General features: G+C 39.8%; 2 protein-coding genes across 2 annotated transcripts in view; one reads left to right on the top strand and one right to left on the bottom strand.

Moving 5' to 3' along the window:
- The window catches only part of TFDP2 (transcription factor Dp-2), a 180,239-nt gene extending 163,359 nt beyond the window's left edge, over positions 1–16,880 (top strand). The window contains exon 12 of the mRNA XM_074312942.2: positions 15,746–16,880. Within this exon, the coding sequence (XP_074169043.1) occupies positions 15,746–15,825 (80 nt within the window). The 3' untranslated portion in view covers positions 15,826–16,880. The remainder of the gene's footprint in view (positions 1–15,745) is intronic.
- Positions 4,096–18,959, bottom strand: part of ATP1B3 (ATPase Na+/K+ transporting subunit beta 3) — a 40,410-nt gene continuing 25,546 nt past the window's right edge. Inside the window, exons 3-7 of the mRNA XM_019747205.3 lie at positions 18,841–18,948; positions 13,543–13,730; positions 11,272–11,325; positions 7,664–7,750; positions 4,096–4,769 (exon numbers count right to left, since the gene is read on the bottom strand). Coding sequence (XP_019602764.3) covers positions 4,596–4,769; positions 7,664–7,750; positions 11,272–11,325; positions 13,543–13,730; positions 18,841–18,948 — 611 coding nt within the window. The 3' untranslated portion in view covers positions 4,096–4,595. The remainder of the gene's footprint in view (positions 4,770–7,663; positions 7,751–11,271; positions 11,326–13,542; positions 13,731–18,840; positions 18,949–18,959) is intronic.

Here is an 18,959-nt window from a genome sequence, read left to right as displayed (position 1 = left end):
GGGCAGGGATCTTGTTTTGATCCCCAGTGTATCCCAAGGTCCTAGTACAGTGTCTGGCACACACTGGTTACTTAATAAACTTTTTATTTTTTTAAAACAAATGAGTCCATTCCTTCTAAGGGCTGGTAACAATTTTGCATAGTTTTCTTCACTGATGAAGTGAGTCCCTTTCATTGTCAAGCTGGTGGCCTTCAGAAGCTTACCTTTCATTCAGTTGGGACAAAGGGTGTGGTGGTAAGGACCTTGTTAATGGCCAGGCCTGTACCATGCCATCCTCAGGAGGCTGGACCCAGGGCTCCAGGCCCGTGTCCTCCCACAGGGCCACAGGAGAGAACAAAACCCGGGAAAACAGCCCCTCCGTGCCCAGGCCCTGCCTGCTGTGCAGGGTGGCCTCGTCTAGCTGCAGGCCAGGGGCTCACAACCCAGGGCTCATTGCCTCCTCAACCTCTGTGAATGTTATTTCACAGCTGAACAAGTGTCTGGCCTAGGCCTTTCTCTTCTCAGCCCCTATTTCCTCCCTGCTTTGCCCTGGCTCTGAATTCCAGACCCTGCACTTGACCCTGATGGAACACGAAGAACCTTGTGCTCGTACGTGGTCCTCAGGGCAGCAGCACCTGGGAGCTGGTGAGGATTGCAGATCTCAGGCCTCACCCCACGTCGCTGAATCAGCACGTGCATTTTAAACAGTCTCCCTTGGGGAATCACAGACACACTACTTCTGAGAAGTACTGGGTTGGAGGGCATCATCTTGAGAAAATGGCCGTACTGGCTTTCTGTTTGCTGCCACAACAAATGACCACAAATTTCGTGGCTTCAGATGACACTCATTTATCTCCTGATTCTGTGGTCAGCAGTCGGGGGTCAGTGGGGCTCCGCTGGGCTCTCCTCTGGAGCCTCGGGGGCAATAACCCCCTTCATCTTCAAGAGAGCAAGAGTGTATCTCTAGTCGTCATGCTTCAGATCTGAGTTCTGCTTCAGGCTCCCAGGATTACATCACGCCCTCTGGATAATCCAGGATAATCTCTATTTTAAGGCCAACTGATTGGTAAACTTATCTTCAAAGTCCCTCTTGCCACCTGATTACATAACCACAGGCACGACGCCAGAGGCAATAGGTCCAAATCGGGACCCACCCTCTCAGAAGGGTACCCCTAAGTGCTCTCACCGAGTTTTTCCTGGGAACTAGTTTTACAGCACATGTCTGTTGGCTTCTGTAGCTGCGACACCCCATCTGCTTCCGACTCCCTGGCCCTTCGCTCCATGCATGAGCCACTGCCTGCCCTTCACCCGGCCATACAGTAGTGTCTCTCACATCGTAATTCCCACCCATGAGAGCTCTTCTCTGAGGGTGCACAGAATTCTGCAGGAAAGTCCACCCTTGCCACACCAGCCCCAGCCGTCTTCAGCCACCTGGAAGGACCACAAGGAAGGACCATGGCTAATGACAAAGAAGATGGAAGCCCATGCCTGTCACTTCCTGTCACCCCTCACTCTCTCGGCTCCTACATTAGCTGGGGCTGTGACCTGCAGGACAGACACAGCAGAAGCACGAGCGTCAGCAGGAAGTGGAGGGTTCACGCCAGGTTCAGCAGAGGTAGCAGCCCAGCCTCCCAGGGCCTCTTGCCACAAGCGGGACTGCAGACTCTTCCAATTGCAGACTAATACTTGAATGGATAGAGTGATCCTGTTTTCAAACAAATCCAGAACTAAGTTTTGTTCCTGTTTTTCATGCTTAAATACCAGCCCTACCAGTCCTGTCACCAAAGTGAATTTTGATTTTGTTTCTAGAAAGTCCATCCTCAGTGGACAAATCCTGCCACTTTTGACAATGGTCAGACTGTACTCCAGGCTCCTGAAAGCAAACCCAAAAACCATTCCTGGAAAATTCGGAAGGATGAAACATGATAGCATAATTGGTCTAAAGGGGCTTATTTGAAGGACAATAGTCCCTGGAATGTGAGAAAATTGGTTTGTTCAAAAAGCAAACACACTGCTTTCTAGTCATGCCTGATCTATCTTTGCAACCAACAGCCTGAACGAAGGCTTTCCTGTGGAAATTCTCCCTTCCTGAAGCACTGGCCCACGCTGCAGGCTGATCTGTGAGGAGCACACGAGGATACACTGCTCAAAACGCAACCCCTCCAGCGAGGGAACCAGTGCATCTGCAAAACTCTCAAATCAATTTAGCAAACTCTGTTCAGTTTCCTTTAAACTCCTACTCAACAACTACTACTAAAGCAAAAGCCAAGTGAAATAAAAAATTCCATGTGGATGGTTTCAAATTCACATTTGTGACCCCTCCTTCCATACAAACCTGGGCACTAAGGTTAGAGGTAGGCAGACAGCAGACTGCTAATTTCTGCCACACTTTCCTCAATGAGCGACAATTGCTTCAAGTCGGGAACAAAACTGCAACTGCACCCTGCATTCCCAGCTACCAGGAAGGAAACACTCCTCAGGGAGGGTGCCCTTTATTCCTAGCCAAACTCTTCATCGTCCCATACAGACCCAGCTCCTTCCCACTCTCCCCTCTACAAAACGCTGCCTGTGTTTTGGAACCTTTTCAGTGTTTCAGATTGGAGAGACCTACAGAACAATCCAGCCCAATCCCCGCTGCACAGCCCCGGTAACATAACTGCCTTAACACACACCACAAACTCTCAGAGCCTGTCCCCTCCTAGTTTAAGATCTCCAAGAGACCTGTTCAAAATGTCTTTTCATCTCTGTATCCTCTGAGTCTGGCAAATCATTCCTTGGCACGTAGCAGGCCTGTGATAAATAGTTGTTAAAACTCCCCTAATTTCAATGAAAACAGCCAGGAAGTTGGGCTGATCAACTAAGGGCAGATGGCAGTCCAGCGGAAGCATGCCCAAACTTCTGAACCAAGGACGCACAGATGATTTACTGCCGTATGTGTACACGTCCCATTTTTCTCTCCAAACCCCACTCCTCCACTCTGGGTATCTCAATTCTTGTTAGAATCTGAGAACTAGTTTGCTTTTATCTAAGTGCATTAAAACAGAAATTCAAGCCATACTATACTTCAAAATACACAAAAATAGAAATTGAATCAATACTTCATAATATGGATTTCACAGAAGCCAAAGTTGACAGCTGCTGAGAGAACCTGTTCGTACTGGGCCGATGGAAGTGATGTCCTAGCTGACACTGCTCTAGCACCACAGCATTTTTCCATCCTTCTTTTACACACTTCATTAAAAGACAGGGTAGAGAGGAAAATCAAAGCCCAGAAAAGGTTTGCTTTATTAACAACTCCAAGAATCACTTTCTTCAGTTGCAAAGAATTCTAAAAGGAAAAAAAAATCTGTTATCACTAAGCTCTCGGTGACAGAGCAACAAGCAGAGCTCGGATGGGGCCGAGTGCCCACCACCAAAGAAAGCACAGAGGCTGTGTGGCACACGGAGGCCCATCTGGCCAGCCAAGGCCACCCAGAGCACTCGTGTTTTCTCTAGAAAGTCATTCCTGAGCCAGCTGGGTTGGGTCCCACTCCTCCTGACTTGCGCCAACACAAAGACAACCTCAAAAATATCAGCTTTGCCTTTTTAAGGAGAAAATAACAAAACAAAAAAGAAAAAAGAAAGTCTTTAAAAAACCAGAGATCATACAGGGAGCACACATTTTTCAAGAGGAGAAAATACCTCACATTACGACAAAGAATCACACTAAACACCTAAGACTGAAGGAGGAAATATTTCATGGCACCAAGCAAATGCTGAAATTAAACTGGTTGGAAACCGTGAATAAGTTCCATGTTTTATATTTCACAATTTATATTTTTTATTAGAGTCCACACAGACTGCTAAATAAAAGCAGTAAACAAGATATTTCACAAACTATTATACAATTTAAGTCTTAGGAATTTAATTTCATAAAAAAATTAGGTGCATCTTCATACTGGGTAACTAAAAATGCTGTTTCATCTATGGTCTACCCGCTTTTGTAAGAGATTTAAAGCATTAAAAACAATCTCATAACTTTTTTTACGTTTTACAACAGAAAGTTTGTGTTCTTAATCATAAAGAGCCACAGACTAATTCAGCATGTAAAAAATAACTTTACAAAAAACTCAAGACAACCTTTCAAATCCACATTTATTATTTTTTCTTCCTCACGTACAGAACCTCCAACACAACACATTTTTTGCAGCTATAAAGTCATTTTGTTGGTCAGGTACCATTTTATCCCTAAAACTTTGCTGGCATCAAAATATGACAGTTAACCAGTGTTAAATCTATAAAATATTTACATAGCACAGCACATTAAGCTTTAGACACTTGGCAAATTAAACCACATAAAAACAGGACAAGACCCCCATTCTCCATGTTCAGAATCAGGTGTTCACGGTCCCTATCTGGTGACTGTACAATGGTTCCAAAAGGCAGCAGAGGCAACAGGCAGTTACTTCAGAGGACTTTGAACACTATGATCTGGCAGCACTTTAGGATGTTACCCCAGTGTCATGTACCACCCCACCTTTCTCTAAGGCAGGCTCAAAATTCTAGAATGTCAGGTCCAGCTGATACAAAATGAAGACAGACAATACAACATTTACTCTGTGGAGACCTCCTAACTCCTACTGTGCATGCATTGCGATTTTGAACACAACTCGTCCTAAAAACTTGTCACGATCATCATGGTTTCTTAGGTTAGGTGAGTCCTCAATCTTGCACTCGACTGTTACTTCTCTTGAGGTACTATTAGAACCAAAGCCGAGCTGGAGAGCAACTAATGGCTGCAGATACTTCGCCTGGCAAATAAAGGAAAATACATTAGTTCAAATTCTATAGTAACTTCACCTACACTTTTTATCAAGAGTGGGTTTATTCTGTAAAATTTTAAAACCAACAAGACTTTTATCTGTTAATTAGATCTATTCTTTTTTTTTAAATAATAATTTTTTAAAAACTTTTATTTAAGTGTGTCTTTCCAGGACCCATCAGCTCTAAATCAAGTAGTTGTTTCAATCTAGTTGTGGAGGGCACAGCTCACAGTGGCCCATGCGGGGATTGAACTGGCAACCTTGTTGTTAAGAGCACCGCGCTCTAACCAACTGAGCTAACCAGCGCCCCCAGATCTATTATTTTCTATTCTCTTTTTTTCTTGAAACTGGGTGTTCATTTATTTTCACTTAATTTTTCCTGATAAAAGTTTATGGCTATCACTTTTCCCGAGCACTGCTTTAAACATATCCCATGGGTTTTAATTTGTTGTGTTTTACTCTTATTTTTTAGATATTCCATAATCTTGGTTTGAATTTCCCTTCACCCAAAAGATGTTTAATAGGTTTCCACTCCCTCCCTTTTGCAAGGGCCCTTTTATTTTAATAATATCTATCTAGTTTTATTGCATCATGGTCAGAAATTATCATTTGTAATATATTTCTACTTTATGGTACTTTAGGATGCATTTTTAATAAATTTTTGTAACTGTTCCAGGAGCGCACAAGAAGAATATGTATTGTATTATCTCTATATATTTGGTAAATATGCATATGATCGCCCTTACTGATTATGTTATTTAGGTCTCCTAGATACCTATTTATGATTGCTGTGTAAGTTGGTGCAAATATACTCAGTTGCTTTACTATCACTGTGCTTTCTAAATACAATTCTTCACTAAAAAGGAACTAGAGGCTGCTTGCAAAGCCAGGACAGGGAAGGTACAAAGTGAACCTGGAATATCTAGTGGTGCCAGAAAGTAACGAAGTGCTCAAAGAATCATGGGGGCATGTCAAAAGGACAGGGGAGGGGCCGGCCCGGTGGCTCAGGCGGTTAGAGCTCCATGCTCCTAACTCCAAAGGCTACCCGTTCGATACCCACATGGGCCAGTGGGCTCTCAACCACAAAATTGCCAGTTCAATTCCTCGAGTCCCACAAGGGATGGTGGGCTCTGCCCCCTGCAACTAAGATTGAACACGACACCTTGAGCTGAGCTGCCTCCCAGATGGCTCAGTTGGTTGGAGCGCGTCCTCTCAACCACGAGGTTGCCGGTTCGATTCCCGCAAGGGATGGTGGGCTGTGCCCCCTGCAACTAGAAACGGCAACTGGACCTGGAGCTGAGCTGCGCCCTGCACAACTAAGACTGAAAGGCCAACAACTTGAAGCTGAACGGCACCCTCCACAACTAAGATTGAAAGGACAACAACTTGCCTTGGAAAAAAGTCCCGGAAGTACACACTGTTCCCCAATAAAGTCCTGTTCCCTTTCCCCAATAAAATCTTTAAAAAAAAAAAAAGGACAGGGAGCCAGCCTGAATGTCTCCCATCAGCCAAATGTGGAACAATTTTAGCACCAAAATAAATGATTTTAACAGATTATAATCCCTGAATAAGAATCCAAGAAAATATACTGATATAAATAAATAATAAAGGGTGGAGAAAAAAGAGCTCTTTCTTATAATGCCAACTAGTAAATGGAAAAAGGAAAGATGGAATTAGAAAAACATTTGGGAACAATCCTACTATTAACTGATTCAGGCAAGATCAATCGACAAATGCTTAGGCTATGGGAGAATCAGAATTTTATACTCTTGATCTTATCAAATACAAAGGAAAACAACAGTAACTTTACAGTGGAGAAACCTGGCTGACACCACCATAAATAACCAAGTGTTCAGGGTTACCCTCACCACTAACGGGACTACTCAAAACTATGTTCATCCTGACATACTGTTCTAAAAAAGACATAACGTTTTTCTGAGGCAGACCTGCCAAAAATGTACAGCTGATACTTAATCATAAAAGACATCAGACAAACTCAAATTGAGGAAGATAAACAAAACAAGCCAAAATAGGCCTGTATTTGTTTTTGAAGAGTACAAGGGCGTAAGACAGACAGACTGAGGAAATGTTCAGTTTATAGGTGACTAGGGTGATATCTAGGACCCTAGGAAAACACTTCTTCTTTTCCAATAAAGGACATTACGAGAACCACAGGTACAATCTTAACAAGGTCTATAATAATACTGGATAATAGTGCTCTGATGTTAATTTCCTTTGATAACTGTATTATGGTTACATAAGATAATGTCCTTATTTTTAGGAAATAACACTCAAGCATTTAGTATAAAGAGACACCATGTTTGTAACTTAGTCCCAAATGGTTCAGAGGAAAAAATTATATATAAGTGGAGACTGATAAATGAGGTAAAATATTAACATTTGGGAAATCTGCGTAAAGGGTCTATAGGAATTCTTTCTATTATTCCAGCCCCTTTAAGCTTGAAATCGTTTCAAAATAAAAAGTTTTATAAGTATATATACAGTATGATCTTCATTTTATAACATGATATATATATATATATATATATATATATACTTAAAGAAAAAACATGCAAGAAATTAGACTACGATATAGTTATCTCTGGGTAATGAGCTTTATTTCCTTACTACTACTTTATGTTCTCTAAACAAGCACATCCCAAATAATGAGAGAGAAAATGGTATTTTCTGCTTGCGCTTTGTGTTTTGAATTGTAGATTGTAGACTCTCGATTTGCCATTAACATTTGTATTTAAAAACCAGAGTACATGATGCACAGGTTACACAGGCCATCCGTCTACTATATCAGACAAGGGATATTTTAATAGAGATGCGCCAATTTCCCAAGAGTCACAACCACTTTAAAACTTTAAAATACTTACGTGCAGTTTTTTCCCATAATATGGAAAATATTTTAAGTCTATAATTCCATCAGGAGGATAAACTGATAGAGTTACGTTTCCAGCATTCTAAAGTTGAAAGGAAAAAACAGACAAATGCTTTTTAGGTCCTAAAAAACAATTGTAAAAGCATATTTATATTAAAGCAAGTATCGATTAAGAATAGTATGGAAAAGTACAATGCTGCTCCAAATGCATTCATTACAAGTGTATTTTTTGAGAAGAGAATTGCTCATCTTGATTTGATCCCTTTGACAAACTATCCTGATTCTTTTTACATTTCCTGGGGTACCCCATGTTTCCCCTCAAGAGTCCCCACCAGATCTATTCATGCACGCTCTGTAAAATCTTATGTGCCTTCCAACTACCAAATGCATTCATACTATTTATTAGTTATCTCTAGTTTTCTTCTTAATAAGCAACTTATGAAAATTCTCATGAACACCTTCTGAATAGGCCTAATTTTAATTACTGTAATTTTAACATATATACTAAGTAGGTAACAAATAGACAACAATGATTAAATCAGTGGCAAGTTTACTGAGCACTAATTAAAACATTACTAAACACCTGAATTCTAGACATGAATACACTAGTTTCTGTTTTTGAAAGCACACATGAAACACTACAGCAAAACTAAGAATCTCTTCTGAGAAGTCCTACTCTTTATTCCATTTACCTGTCATGAAGTAGTACATGCACATGGGGGGGGGGGGAGAGAAACACACAGACAAGTGACACAGCACCCCACAAAAAGGGCATCTTCTAATGATCCACATCAAAGACATGTGGAAAGAGCAGGAGATAACAAGGCTAAGAGAAACTATAGAAGCCATTTTTCAATCACTTATTCAAATACCACCCTAACATTTGTACTCCTTAATTAAAAAACAAGCGTTTTAAACCTAAAACTCTAGCATTTTATATCAGAGAAAAAACAATCACTTTCATATGAGTGTTTTTCTGCATCAATGGCTTTTGTATGTAACCTAGTTTTCTTTAATATATGAGCGGAATTCACAGAAACAGAGATGTTCCCCAAAATGTAAACGAGGCTTTCTTTAGGTTGCAGTTCACTGAGCATCTCAGTATGTATTTCGTCAGATACCACACTGAACTGATATTTACCTTATTTAGGCCTAAGAACCCTTAAGAGCGCAGCATCAATTTTATAGAGAGAAGAACTGAGGCTCAGAATCAAGGTCATATGCTCTCGATCCCCAGATGTAACAGACTCTTAACTGCTCTCTTGGTTTGTACCTAAACCATGTTGTCAGGCTTTTACTTACACTTGTATTTTATACCTTCTGTGAAAATAAACATTTAGAAATTGTGAAATACTGAAATGTGTTTCTGAATAATGAGGAGATACTTTAGGGTGAAGCACAAATGCCGTAGTTTTCTAAGTATATAAATGGCACCATATTGGAAATTATGAGCAACTAAGTCCAAGAATTACTATGAACAGTCACTAAGTCCTACTGAAAACAAAACAGTTTTAAAATTAATGTATTTTGTTTCTTTAATACAATCAGCATCTGTAAACTACTCCAAGGTTACGTACCAAACTTTCTAAGCAGTGATACAATCTCTAGGTAGCATTCATCAATTTTTTTCTTCTACATTTCCCCAGATTTTCTCGTATCTGATTCATTTTTATAAGAAAATACCAAAAAACAAACAAAAAACTAATGACATAAATGAATATTATGTCTTTTGCAAGAACCATCCTTTTAATTAATATAAATTAAAAGCCACCCCTTAGAGCACATTCTGTCACTAGTGTTTATGCAGTAAATGTTTCCATCTGTTCTGCAGAGCCATACCTCTAAAATTTAGGGACACTGCCTGATTACTCCTTTTTGACTAGCTTAGGAGTAAAATGCAATATAAACATTTCTTCCAATTTCGTGTTGTTTTCTAACAAGGATATTCCACAACTAAATAAAACAAAACTCCATCTATTTTGATTAGTTTATGCACTTTACATATAACTCTTCAAAGCAAAAGGAACAGCAATTTGAAATCTGGGTCATTAAGACCAGGATTTTTCATCGATGTTTTCCCCCCAACTAGTCCAGAAGTAAAGGAACCATAAAAATAGATAAACAAGGAGACAAATTCATTTAAAACCCTAAGGGATGAGTTACATGGAGTTTACACTGGCCAAAGGTTTATAAAACTGAAATCTAAGGAAAGGGTTAGTTTAAAGCTTTTGCCCTTATGGCCTAAAAGCATGTCTTCTTGGTGGTGGTGGTGGGTCCACAGAACCACCATTCCAAGCTTATCTATGCAGTCTGCTCATAGGCAAAGGCAGAAGCTCCTGCATACTGGGACACTGTCATGAAATTAGCACTTCTACATGGCCGCGGCCTAGCACTCAAGCCTCAGCAACTTTCTATTGGAAAGACTTGCAAGCAAGGAATTTCACTGTTATACACACAGCTTCTAAAATGTATCCTGTAGCTGTAATGTTTTCTTTTGTCTTAAGAGATGACAGTACATGTTCACTAGATTTTTAGTATTTGTTTATCAAGAAAAGTTTGGCTTTGCTGCTGAGCTGAATATAGCATAAGACGTGATAAGCTGAATTGCCTATGGTCACACATGTACACTTCCATCCAGATAAGAAATCACAAACCTCCCGCCTTTTCACTGAACTCTTAAGTGAGTAAATACTCAAAAGAAACTAATCAGGAAAAGCTAAAGCAGGAATACTCAGTGTGGGCCCCAGAGCAGTAGGCGTCACCATTACTTGGAAACTTTAATTAGAAATGCACATTTTGGGCCTCACCCCAGACCAACAGAGTTAGAAACTGTGGAATGGGACCGAATAAGCCCTCCACGTGCTTCTGATACATGACGGACTCTGAGAACCACTGAGCAAGAAGTTTCTGCCCAAATAAGAAATCCATTCATGGTAAAAGGAATTAGCCTTTTTCACAAACAAATTTATATTTTAATGTAGTATTGCAAAATACGTCTGACACATAATTGGAGTTGGAATGTTAATATTTTGCACAAGGATAAAATAAATTTAGAACTTAAAAGTTTCTCCTCAGAACTCTTACCCATCATTTACATATTTGTCTGAGTTGCACTTGCAGCGTGGAGAGAAAACAAAAGAAGTTATGAGATGAAAACTGCACAGCACTCTTTAAAAAAATAAAGTAGGGACAAGAAAGAAAAACATTGCCTCTACCTTAAGGAAAATGTACCATATTTCATTAAATCTCAGATGCCACTGATATACATCAATTTATGTACTGTTAAGAAAAAAAAAATCTTATGATATACTGTTAAGATACCATCAATTATAAGGCCAACCCCAATCTGTGTTATGAAGCTAGAAAACAAAAAGTGAACTTTAGAATTAATGAAATATGTATAGTATGTAGAACTGTGAAGGCAATGTGTGTGACATCAAATGCACATGGAAAACACGTCTTTGAATTATCATAAGCAAACAGAGAAGGGCTACCCCCAAAGGACTTTAAAAATGTGACAGGGAAAAAAATGACACTCATTAGACTTAAGTATTAAGATACATTAAAGCTTTAACAGAGTTGAGCTATTTTTTGAATACTAACCTTTTGAGGAGAGCAGTGTATCCTTGGTTTTCCTTGAGGCTTTAATCCAATTATCTAAGGTAAAGAAATATTAACTGAAACATTACAAATATATACAACAGAACTTTTCCACCTGGGGGCCAAGGGTGCAAGGGTTAGGATGAACACTAACTGAGCATTAAACCCTGTTACCTGTGTCTTTTACATTAATTTTATTTTAGAGGATTAGAACGGACTTTTCAAAATATCAACTAGCTATCTCATTACCCTAAACTGGGGCAATTTAGAAAATAAATCAGTTACCAAAGAATTGACCAAAACATAGCATTGCCGTTTGTTACCCTTAAAATAAAAACAACCAGAAAACTTTATATTTCATGAAATATATGAAAAAACAATGCAAACAATAATTGCAGAAGCATACTATTGTATTGTTTTTCACGAAAACCTAATAGCTCACAATTCCCAACATATTCCCATAACGCGTCCACAGAGCCTGACCATATTCCACCTGTCTGTTCCACAAAATGCATCCATTGGGAAGATCCCATTTGAAGACTCCTATAGCACCATGTGCATCTACTTCTATCAAATGAGGCTACTTTCACGTTTGTAGTTGATAACTAACTCTTGTATGAATGTTTAACAGATATTTATCAATCTATTTCGTGAGATTTTTGGCATTTTTAATTTACATGCATTTTACATGTGAATGCTTATAAAATGTAAATATTCCTCCCAAAAGACAAATATTGTAGCAAGCTAAATAACAATATCAACAGCAATAACTATTCTTGCCCATGTAATGACTTTGGAACAAAACACCCTGGGATTCAATTCCCTGCTAGGCAATGCACATCTCGTTACGGACCTGTTTGTACCTGATGTTGTCTTCCTGTCATTCCCTGCAAAGCCACGCTCCTACTCTCAGCAAATATAATCTCAGGCCCTCATCGTTCAGAGTACATAATTGAGAAAAAAATAAACCCAGAAAGTTGGTCCTGTGGGAGGACTCAAACTTCTGTCGGCTTTCTATGGAACAGGTTTCCCAGCAATCCCATTGTCCCAAAGACACTCCTAGGAGTCCGGGACTACAAAAGGCATCTCTGTCAAAGTGAACAAATGTAATTTATCTTACAAGCTAGATCTTCTAGTTTCACATTACTTTTGGCTTACGTTGCTAACCTTAATTCTTAACAGTCTTGCTGAAACATCCCTCGGTCATTCATTAAGCACCTGCTCTGTGTCAGGCCACGTTCCAGAATGCTATCTACAGAGAGCTGTGGGGTAATGAGGACTGTCTTTGTCCACTGGAGAAGGGAAAGAAGGAGAGGCCGGAGGTGTCAGTCTGGGCACCTCAGGATCTAGCCGGCTCTCCCAACAAACTCCTTTTTTTAGCAATGCCAACTTCTGAAGACTAAAGTTTTACTTTTCTTAGGGATGGTAGCAATTTGCTGATTGGAGGGTGACGTTAGTGATATGTGAACTCATGATCTTGAGAGATCTACACACATTTTTAAGAAACTGCCTTTTCTCTGAGTAAATGACCAGGAACAACCACTTTTCAAGGGAAGACCTTGCAGGCCTCGAAAGGATAACTGTACCAAACACAATTCTGCAGTGCAGTATTTATAGAGCAGCCCGAACAGTGGGGTTAGGAGCCACAGAAGGGAAGCAGCTTCCTTTGCACAATGACCCTAAGCCATTATCACACAGGGAGAGGACATCAGCTTCCTGATTTGCTAGTGGCTATATAATGCGGGCACCTCTTGTGCACAACACAGCAAATGCTGCTAACTTGGGCTACAACTGCAACACCCCACCGAGCTCATAACAATGCAACTCTACTTGTAGTTCTACTATTTAGCTGTGAATTCGTATAACAATATGCTTTCCTACTACCTATTCAGAACAAGTTAAATAAGCTAAAACGTCATATTTCCCCATGGGATTTGAAATTACTTTACAGTACAGGATTCAAAGATGGGCACTGCACATTAACAAAACCATGCTTTGGGCATGACAACCAGAACACCTGCCCCTTGAAACATTAATTATGCCTAAATGCATGTAACTATCTCCAAAAGGGAAAAGGAGTAGTTTCACTCCCCAAACCGTGATGCATTGGTGAACCAATCTTGGTTTTTGGTTTGTATTAATTTTTCCAAAGGTCAATTAAGATCACTGTTAGCCTTTTACAAAAGCTATCCCCAAAATGAGAGAACATTTAATGAGTAGTTACCGACTTCTTACTAGAGGGCATTAGGAAAAGGCAGCCAAAGATGTACATACCCTGTTCATTTTCACCAGAATACAAGGGTACCCTGTGGAGTAGCCAAAGTTAGGATCCTTCACGCCATTGCAGTCTGCAAGTAAGGCAGTAACAGGAAACTGACACGCAACATAGACGGGACCCTTCTGTTCAAAAAGTACTCCATCGGGACAGTCTCTGAGATTCTTCTGTTCTTCTACACCATATGCTAAAAAGGAAACATATGTGCATGTAGATCAGCCAAAAAAGATCTTAAACACAACCAGGAATATATCACCTTTGAACAACATCTTTGAAGACAAAAACAGCAATGCTAACTACTAGGTAATGTGCAGGGAAAGAATGTTGTGTCTGTTCCTTTAACTTTTAACAGCCATCTAGTGCTCTAAAGTGTACTGCATTTCAACAGTGGCTTATAGATCAATCTCTTTTGTCACCATTAGGTGGTGCCAGCCATAACTATAGCATTGTCTGAATGCCTTCTATGCTCCTGGCCCAAGATACAATGGTGAGGACATAAAAGGGCACTGCCCTTATGGAGCTTACAGTGCAGTAGGTAAGACAGGTGTTAAGTATAAAATCATAACCAAAGGGTCTGAAGATACACAGTGCTACGGCAGTCTACACTACGGGAACTGCAATAGCTGAGAGCGACTGTTAGCTTAGAAGAACGTGTTTTTAGCAGAGATGGAGGTATAATTAGACTGATTCAAAAGCGATAAAGGAGTAAAATGGGTACAACTTGGAGATGGGGAAGCGGAGAAGAAATCTATAGTGGTTTTTCAAATGCCTGCACTGCACGGGCCCAGTGTTAGGCAAAAGTGGCACAACAGTGAGACGCTGACGTGGGCCCTGCTCGCCACGAGCTTAGTGTATTGAAGAGACTCACTAGTAGCAGGTCATAGGTATATGCTGAACAGCTATGGTACACACCTGAAACTGATAGAATGTTGTGTGTTAGCTAGATTTTTTAATAAAAATCCTTCAAAAAATAAGTTAATATATGATGCAATAAATAGTGCCTCAAAAAGAACTTCTGGTGTGTGGGTGTAGCTGGTACCAAAAAAACGCCACTAAGACGAATTCAACCAAAACAGGAACTAAAATTTCAAGGGAAATGCATTTAAAAGGAAGTGTCAACCCAATTCTTTTGAGGTATTAAAAATGGCTGTACTTATTTTAAAGGGGGAAGGTCATTTAGAACTTAACTTGTCAAGGATATAAATTGTAAATGCCTCCAAAACAAAATTTGAATTCAACTATTCTGTTTGCGTCTGTATATAATTTGTAAATGTGAGATAATTTTCTACCTCCAGATACCGTGCTTCCCCCAAAATAAGACCTAGCCGGACCATCAGCTCTAATGCTCTTATTATAGTAAAACAAGACCAGGTCTTATATTCATTTTTGCTCCAAAAGATGCATTAGAGCTGATGGTCTGGCTAGGTCTTAATCAGGGAAACACGGGAAGTACGGATAAAATTAAAGGCAAGCATTTGTAAGGATTGGGTATTCTAACATTCTCAGAAACATAGAAACTAACTCAAATGCTTTTCAAGTTCACATGATGTAAAATTAATCCATAGGAAATAAAAGCTATCTTAAGTTTGCTGGTTTAAGTAAACCAGACATGTCTTTATCTTACCTGGTTTTTACAAAAATAAGTTTGTGTTAATTGACTTTGATGTCTATGAAAAATGTTTCTAGAGATTATAAAATATCCAAGCTAAAAGAATGCTAATTGCTTACTTCTTAGTTTTCATTAGAAGATGAAGTTTTAAGGGTTAAAATCTCTCTCTCTCTCTCTCTCTCTCTCTCTCTCTCTCTCTCTCTATATATATATATATATATATATATATATATGAATAACTTTGTGGAATTCCAGAAGGGTCCCTGGAACACATCAAAAGACTTGAAACCACGTGGGAAGCATTGTAAAACAAGTGATGAAAACTTCTAGGGTATATTGTATAGGTAAACAATGGTAGTAAATTAAACAAATCCTCAGGCCTATGGAAAACCCAAGACAGCCGCTTGGTTCTTCCTCGCTCCCCATTTTTCCGGTTTTTGCATTCCTTTGTGATCACAGTGCATTTAAGCTGAACTTAGATGAAGGAACTTACGAACTGACATTATTGAAAGGAGATTATCTTACTCTACTGCCAGGGTTTGAATAGTCACTTTAAAAAAATGCCAAGTTGCAGTAACTCCTTCCTTTCACAGGGAGCTCCCAGGAGACAGAGACTTTAAAGATCATTGACTGCCACCTAGAGATTTTGTTTATTGGAAAGGACATCAAATAAGAGACACTCTTCAACCTCACTGGAAAGGTCCTATTAGGTACCTAACTGCAAAAGTGGACATCAACTCCTGTTTACAGACATCAAGGACGCCCTGAGGACCAGAAAGGGTAGACACCAGAGGTAGACAGCTATCCCAAGACGTCAACAAGGCCTGTATACCTACGGACTGATACTGAACCCAAAATCTATGTTGTTTGGTTTTTACCTATTTGCTAATGATACAGTAATAGCCATACTTGTTCTTTGGGTTTTTTAATATAGCCCAACTGTTTATCATTAATGAACATGTATAACTGTTAATACTGTTTTCATGGCTATGTAAAGATGCTATGTACTAGATACTAAATACAGAATGAGACAGAAGGCAAAACTCAGATCATGATAATTCACAGGATAGAAATGATCCAGTGTTTTTTTGTGTGCAATTAAGCCCATTAAGACCCGACTGCCTTCCATTTACCTGTCCTTCCCTTTCGGGGGAAAATTTGGCCTCAGCTCAGATCCCATGGATACGGTACTGCCCCATCCCCAATGTTCACCAAGACGACGTCAATACTGAGACTTCCTAGGAATGAGCCTTCCTAGCACTGTGAGACCACACTACCCAACCAAAAGGTTGGTCATCAATGTATCCTATGGATTGATTTATAACCAAATGAGGGGAACTGTGGATGAAAAAAGAAGTTCTATAGAAAGTAACCTCACAGGGTGATCTGATCATAAATTCCTAACTGGGCAGGTCAGGGTGGTTAGTCATGCCCAGGCATATACCTCCTCTAGTGAAAGGTTTTAAGCCACCCTGTCCATTGTTCTTATGCATCTAGGTTAACTGTTGAGTATCAGAAGTGATACCCCTTGATGTGGTAATTAATCCTCAAGAGCGCACATAATTTTAACTATCCTGTTATCCAGTCCCTGTGTTGCTTCCTGCCACCTCCATGTAATCTTCCTTCTGTTCCCTCAAATGCATAAAAGAAACTGCAAAACTGTTATTTTCTGGAGCATCTGAGATCTTGTTCCTGGAATGTATCACCAATTTGGCTGAAATAAACTCTTACAAAAATTCTCTACAGGTTTGAACGTTTCTTAGGTCAACACAGGTTACAGTTACGTGCCACTTAATGACAGGGGTCTGTTCTGAGAAATGCACCCTTAGGCGAATCCATCACTGCGCGAACATCTAGAGTGCACTTACACAAACCTAGATGGCAGGGCCTACACACACACAGGCTGGATGGTAGAGCCTATTGCTCCGGAGGGGAGGGAAAATTGTGTTTCCTCTGCCCTTCTGGGTTTTTGGCTGAGACATCCCTATAATAAAAGACAGATTAACAGGAGAAAAACAAACAAAAGTTTAATAACATGTATACCTCCTGTATACATGGGAGAGACCCAGGAAAACTGAGTAACTGGCCAAAATGGCTGAAGCCACCACCTTAAATACCATCTTCAGCTGAAGATAAAAGATGATGTTGGGGGGAGTCAATTTCGGGAGGTTACCTGGAAAAGCACAGTAAACAAGGGTAAGGTTGTTATGCAGATTTGCTTCTGTCTTCTGTATTGATAAGAGTTTCTAGAGATAAGGTCAACCACCTTACAAAGGGAGACTTCCCTTACTAAGGTAAAGGTCTTTTACAAAGGGTAACTTCTACTTGGTTTTTAAGATCTGCAACCCTGACGGCTATTTCTTAAAATTAACGCATCTAAAATAATCCTTATGTCAGAGCCATAATTTGGAGCGACTAATTCCGTGTTGCCTTACGGCTCCTAGGCCACAAACTCGTACAGCGTGTTACTGTACTGAATACTGTAGGCAAGCGTAACCCGATGTTTGTGTAACGCGTCGCGCTACGACCCCGTGACGGCTACTGTGACACGAGGCAATAGGAATGTTCCATCTCCATCATCATCTTATGGGACCACCACGGTATATGCAGTCATTGAGCTCTAAGGGAAAAGGTAAGATAATAGAGATTTGAGTAGAGGTTGGAAATAATTATCCAGCAGGCTTGCCAGGCAGCAGACAGGTCCATTTGAGGGAGGTGATCAAGTATTCACAGAGCTAATGAGTCTTGCTGGAAATCTTTCTCTAAGGAAGTGCTTCATCCAGGAATTTTATGGCTTCATCCATTTGTAATTTATGACAAACAGACTGAGGCAAGGGATTTTAGAGTACTACCGGAAAGAGTGAAAGAGAAATAAAAAAACATGGAATCAAGCTTGATAAGAAGGAAAGTTGGGGGTGAGGGGTTGGGGTAAGACAAAAGGGTCAGCGAGAACGGAAGTCCCAATGAAGTCGAAGAGCAGTGAGGGGAAGTTAAAACAAGCCAACTAGGATGACAGATTATGTTAGGAAAGTCTCGATCAGCACTTTTGCCAAGAGTCCGACGTGTTCTGAGGAATGCCTGTCGGTGCGTGTGGCTGAGGAAGAGGTGAGGCGATCAAGAACCAAGCGGCCAGAGAATCTGATGATTATTCATGCGAATGCTAATACCATGGAGTTCGGCCAAGCAAAACATGAGGACAAAACTGGGCTGGCTCAGCTAGTAGAGAAAGCGTTACAACTGGGAACTCCAAAAAACTCAGAACTGATACATTTTTTTAAAAAACAATAAAAACAATTCCTAGTCCCCCCAACAAGCAAGACACTGGATCCGAAAGATCTAAATATTTAGAGACATTAATTTATATAATATAGTTTTAGTCTATTACTCAAATACTTTCCATTTTAATGCAGATGTTATGTCAATGAACTTACTCATGTACTTATTATAAGATAGAAATATGAAATCAACTGCTTGTTAGGCTTAGACCCCTGTCTTTCCATAAGTTAGAATATTATGACTAATCATAAAATCTACTTACAAGTCCTCTCACTTGACTGTGTTTAACAGAAAAGAAAAAAAGAAAAAGGTGAAATAAATTCTAAGAATGATGTACCTAAACACAATCATAATTTGGTACTAGTTTTTTTTAACTAAAAACTTTTGCCTTGCTCTAAGAAAACATACTTACGCTTTAGAAACTTCTTAAGGTCTTCAATGTACCCCTTATAGGACTCTGGATCAGACATACTGAATGAGTATTCCAATGCAGTCACTGGTTTTGGAAAAACCGTAAGTCCTATAAAGACA

Source organism: Rhinolophus sinicus, chromosome 5, assembly GCF_057876585.1.
Source record: "Rhinolophus sinicus isolate RSI-liver-muscle chromosome 5, RSI-T2T, whole genome shotgun sequence".
Taxonomy (NCBI): Eukaryota; Metazoa; Chordata; class Mammalia; order Chiroptera; family Rhinolophidae; genus Rhinolophus; species Rhinolophus sinicus.
The sequence above is the reverse complement of the archived record's forward strand: the minus strand, read 5'-3'. Positions and strand labels throughout refer to the sequence as shown.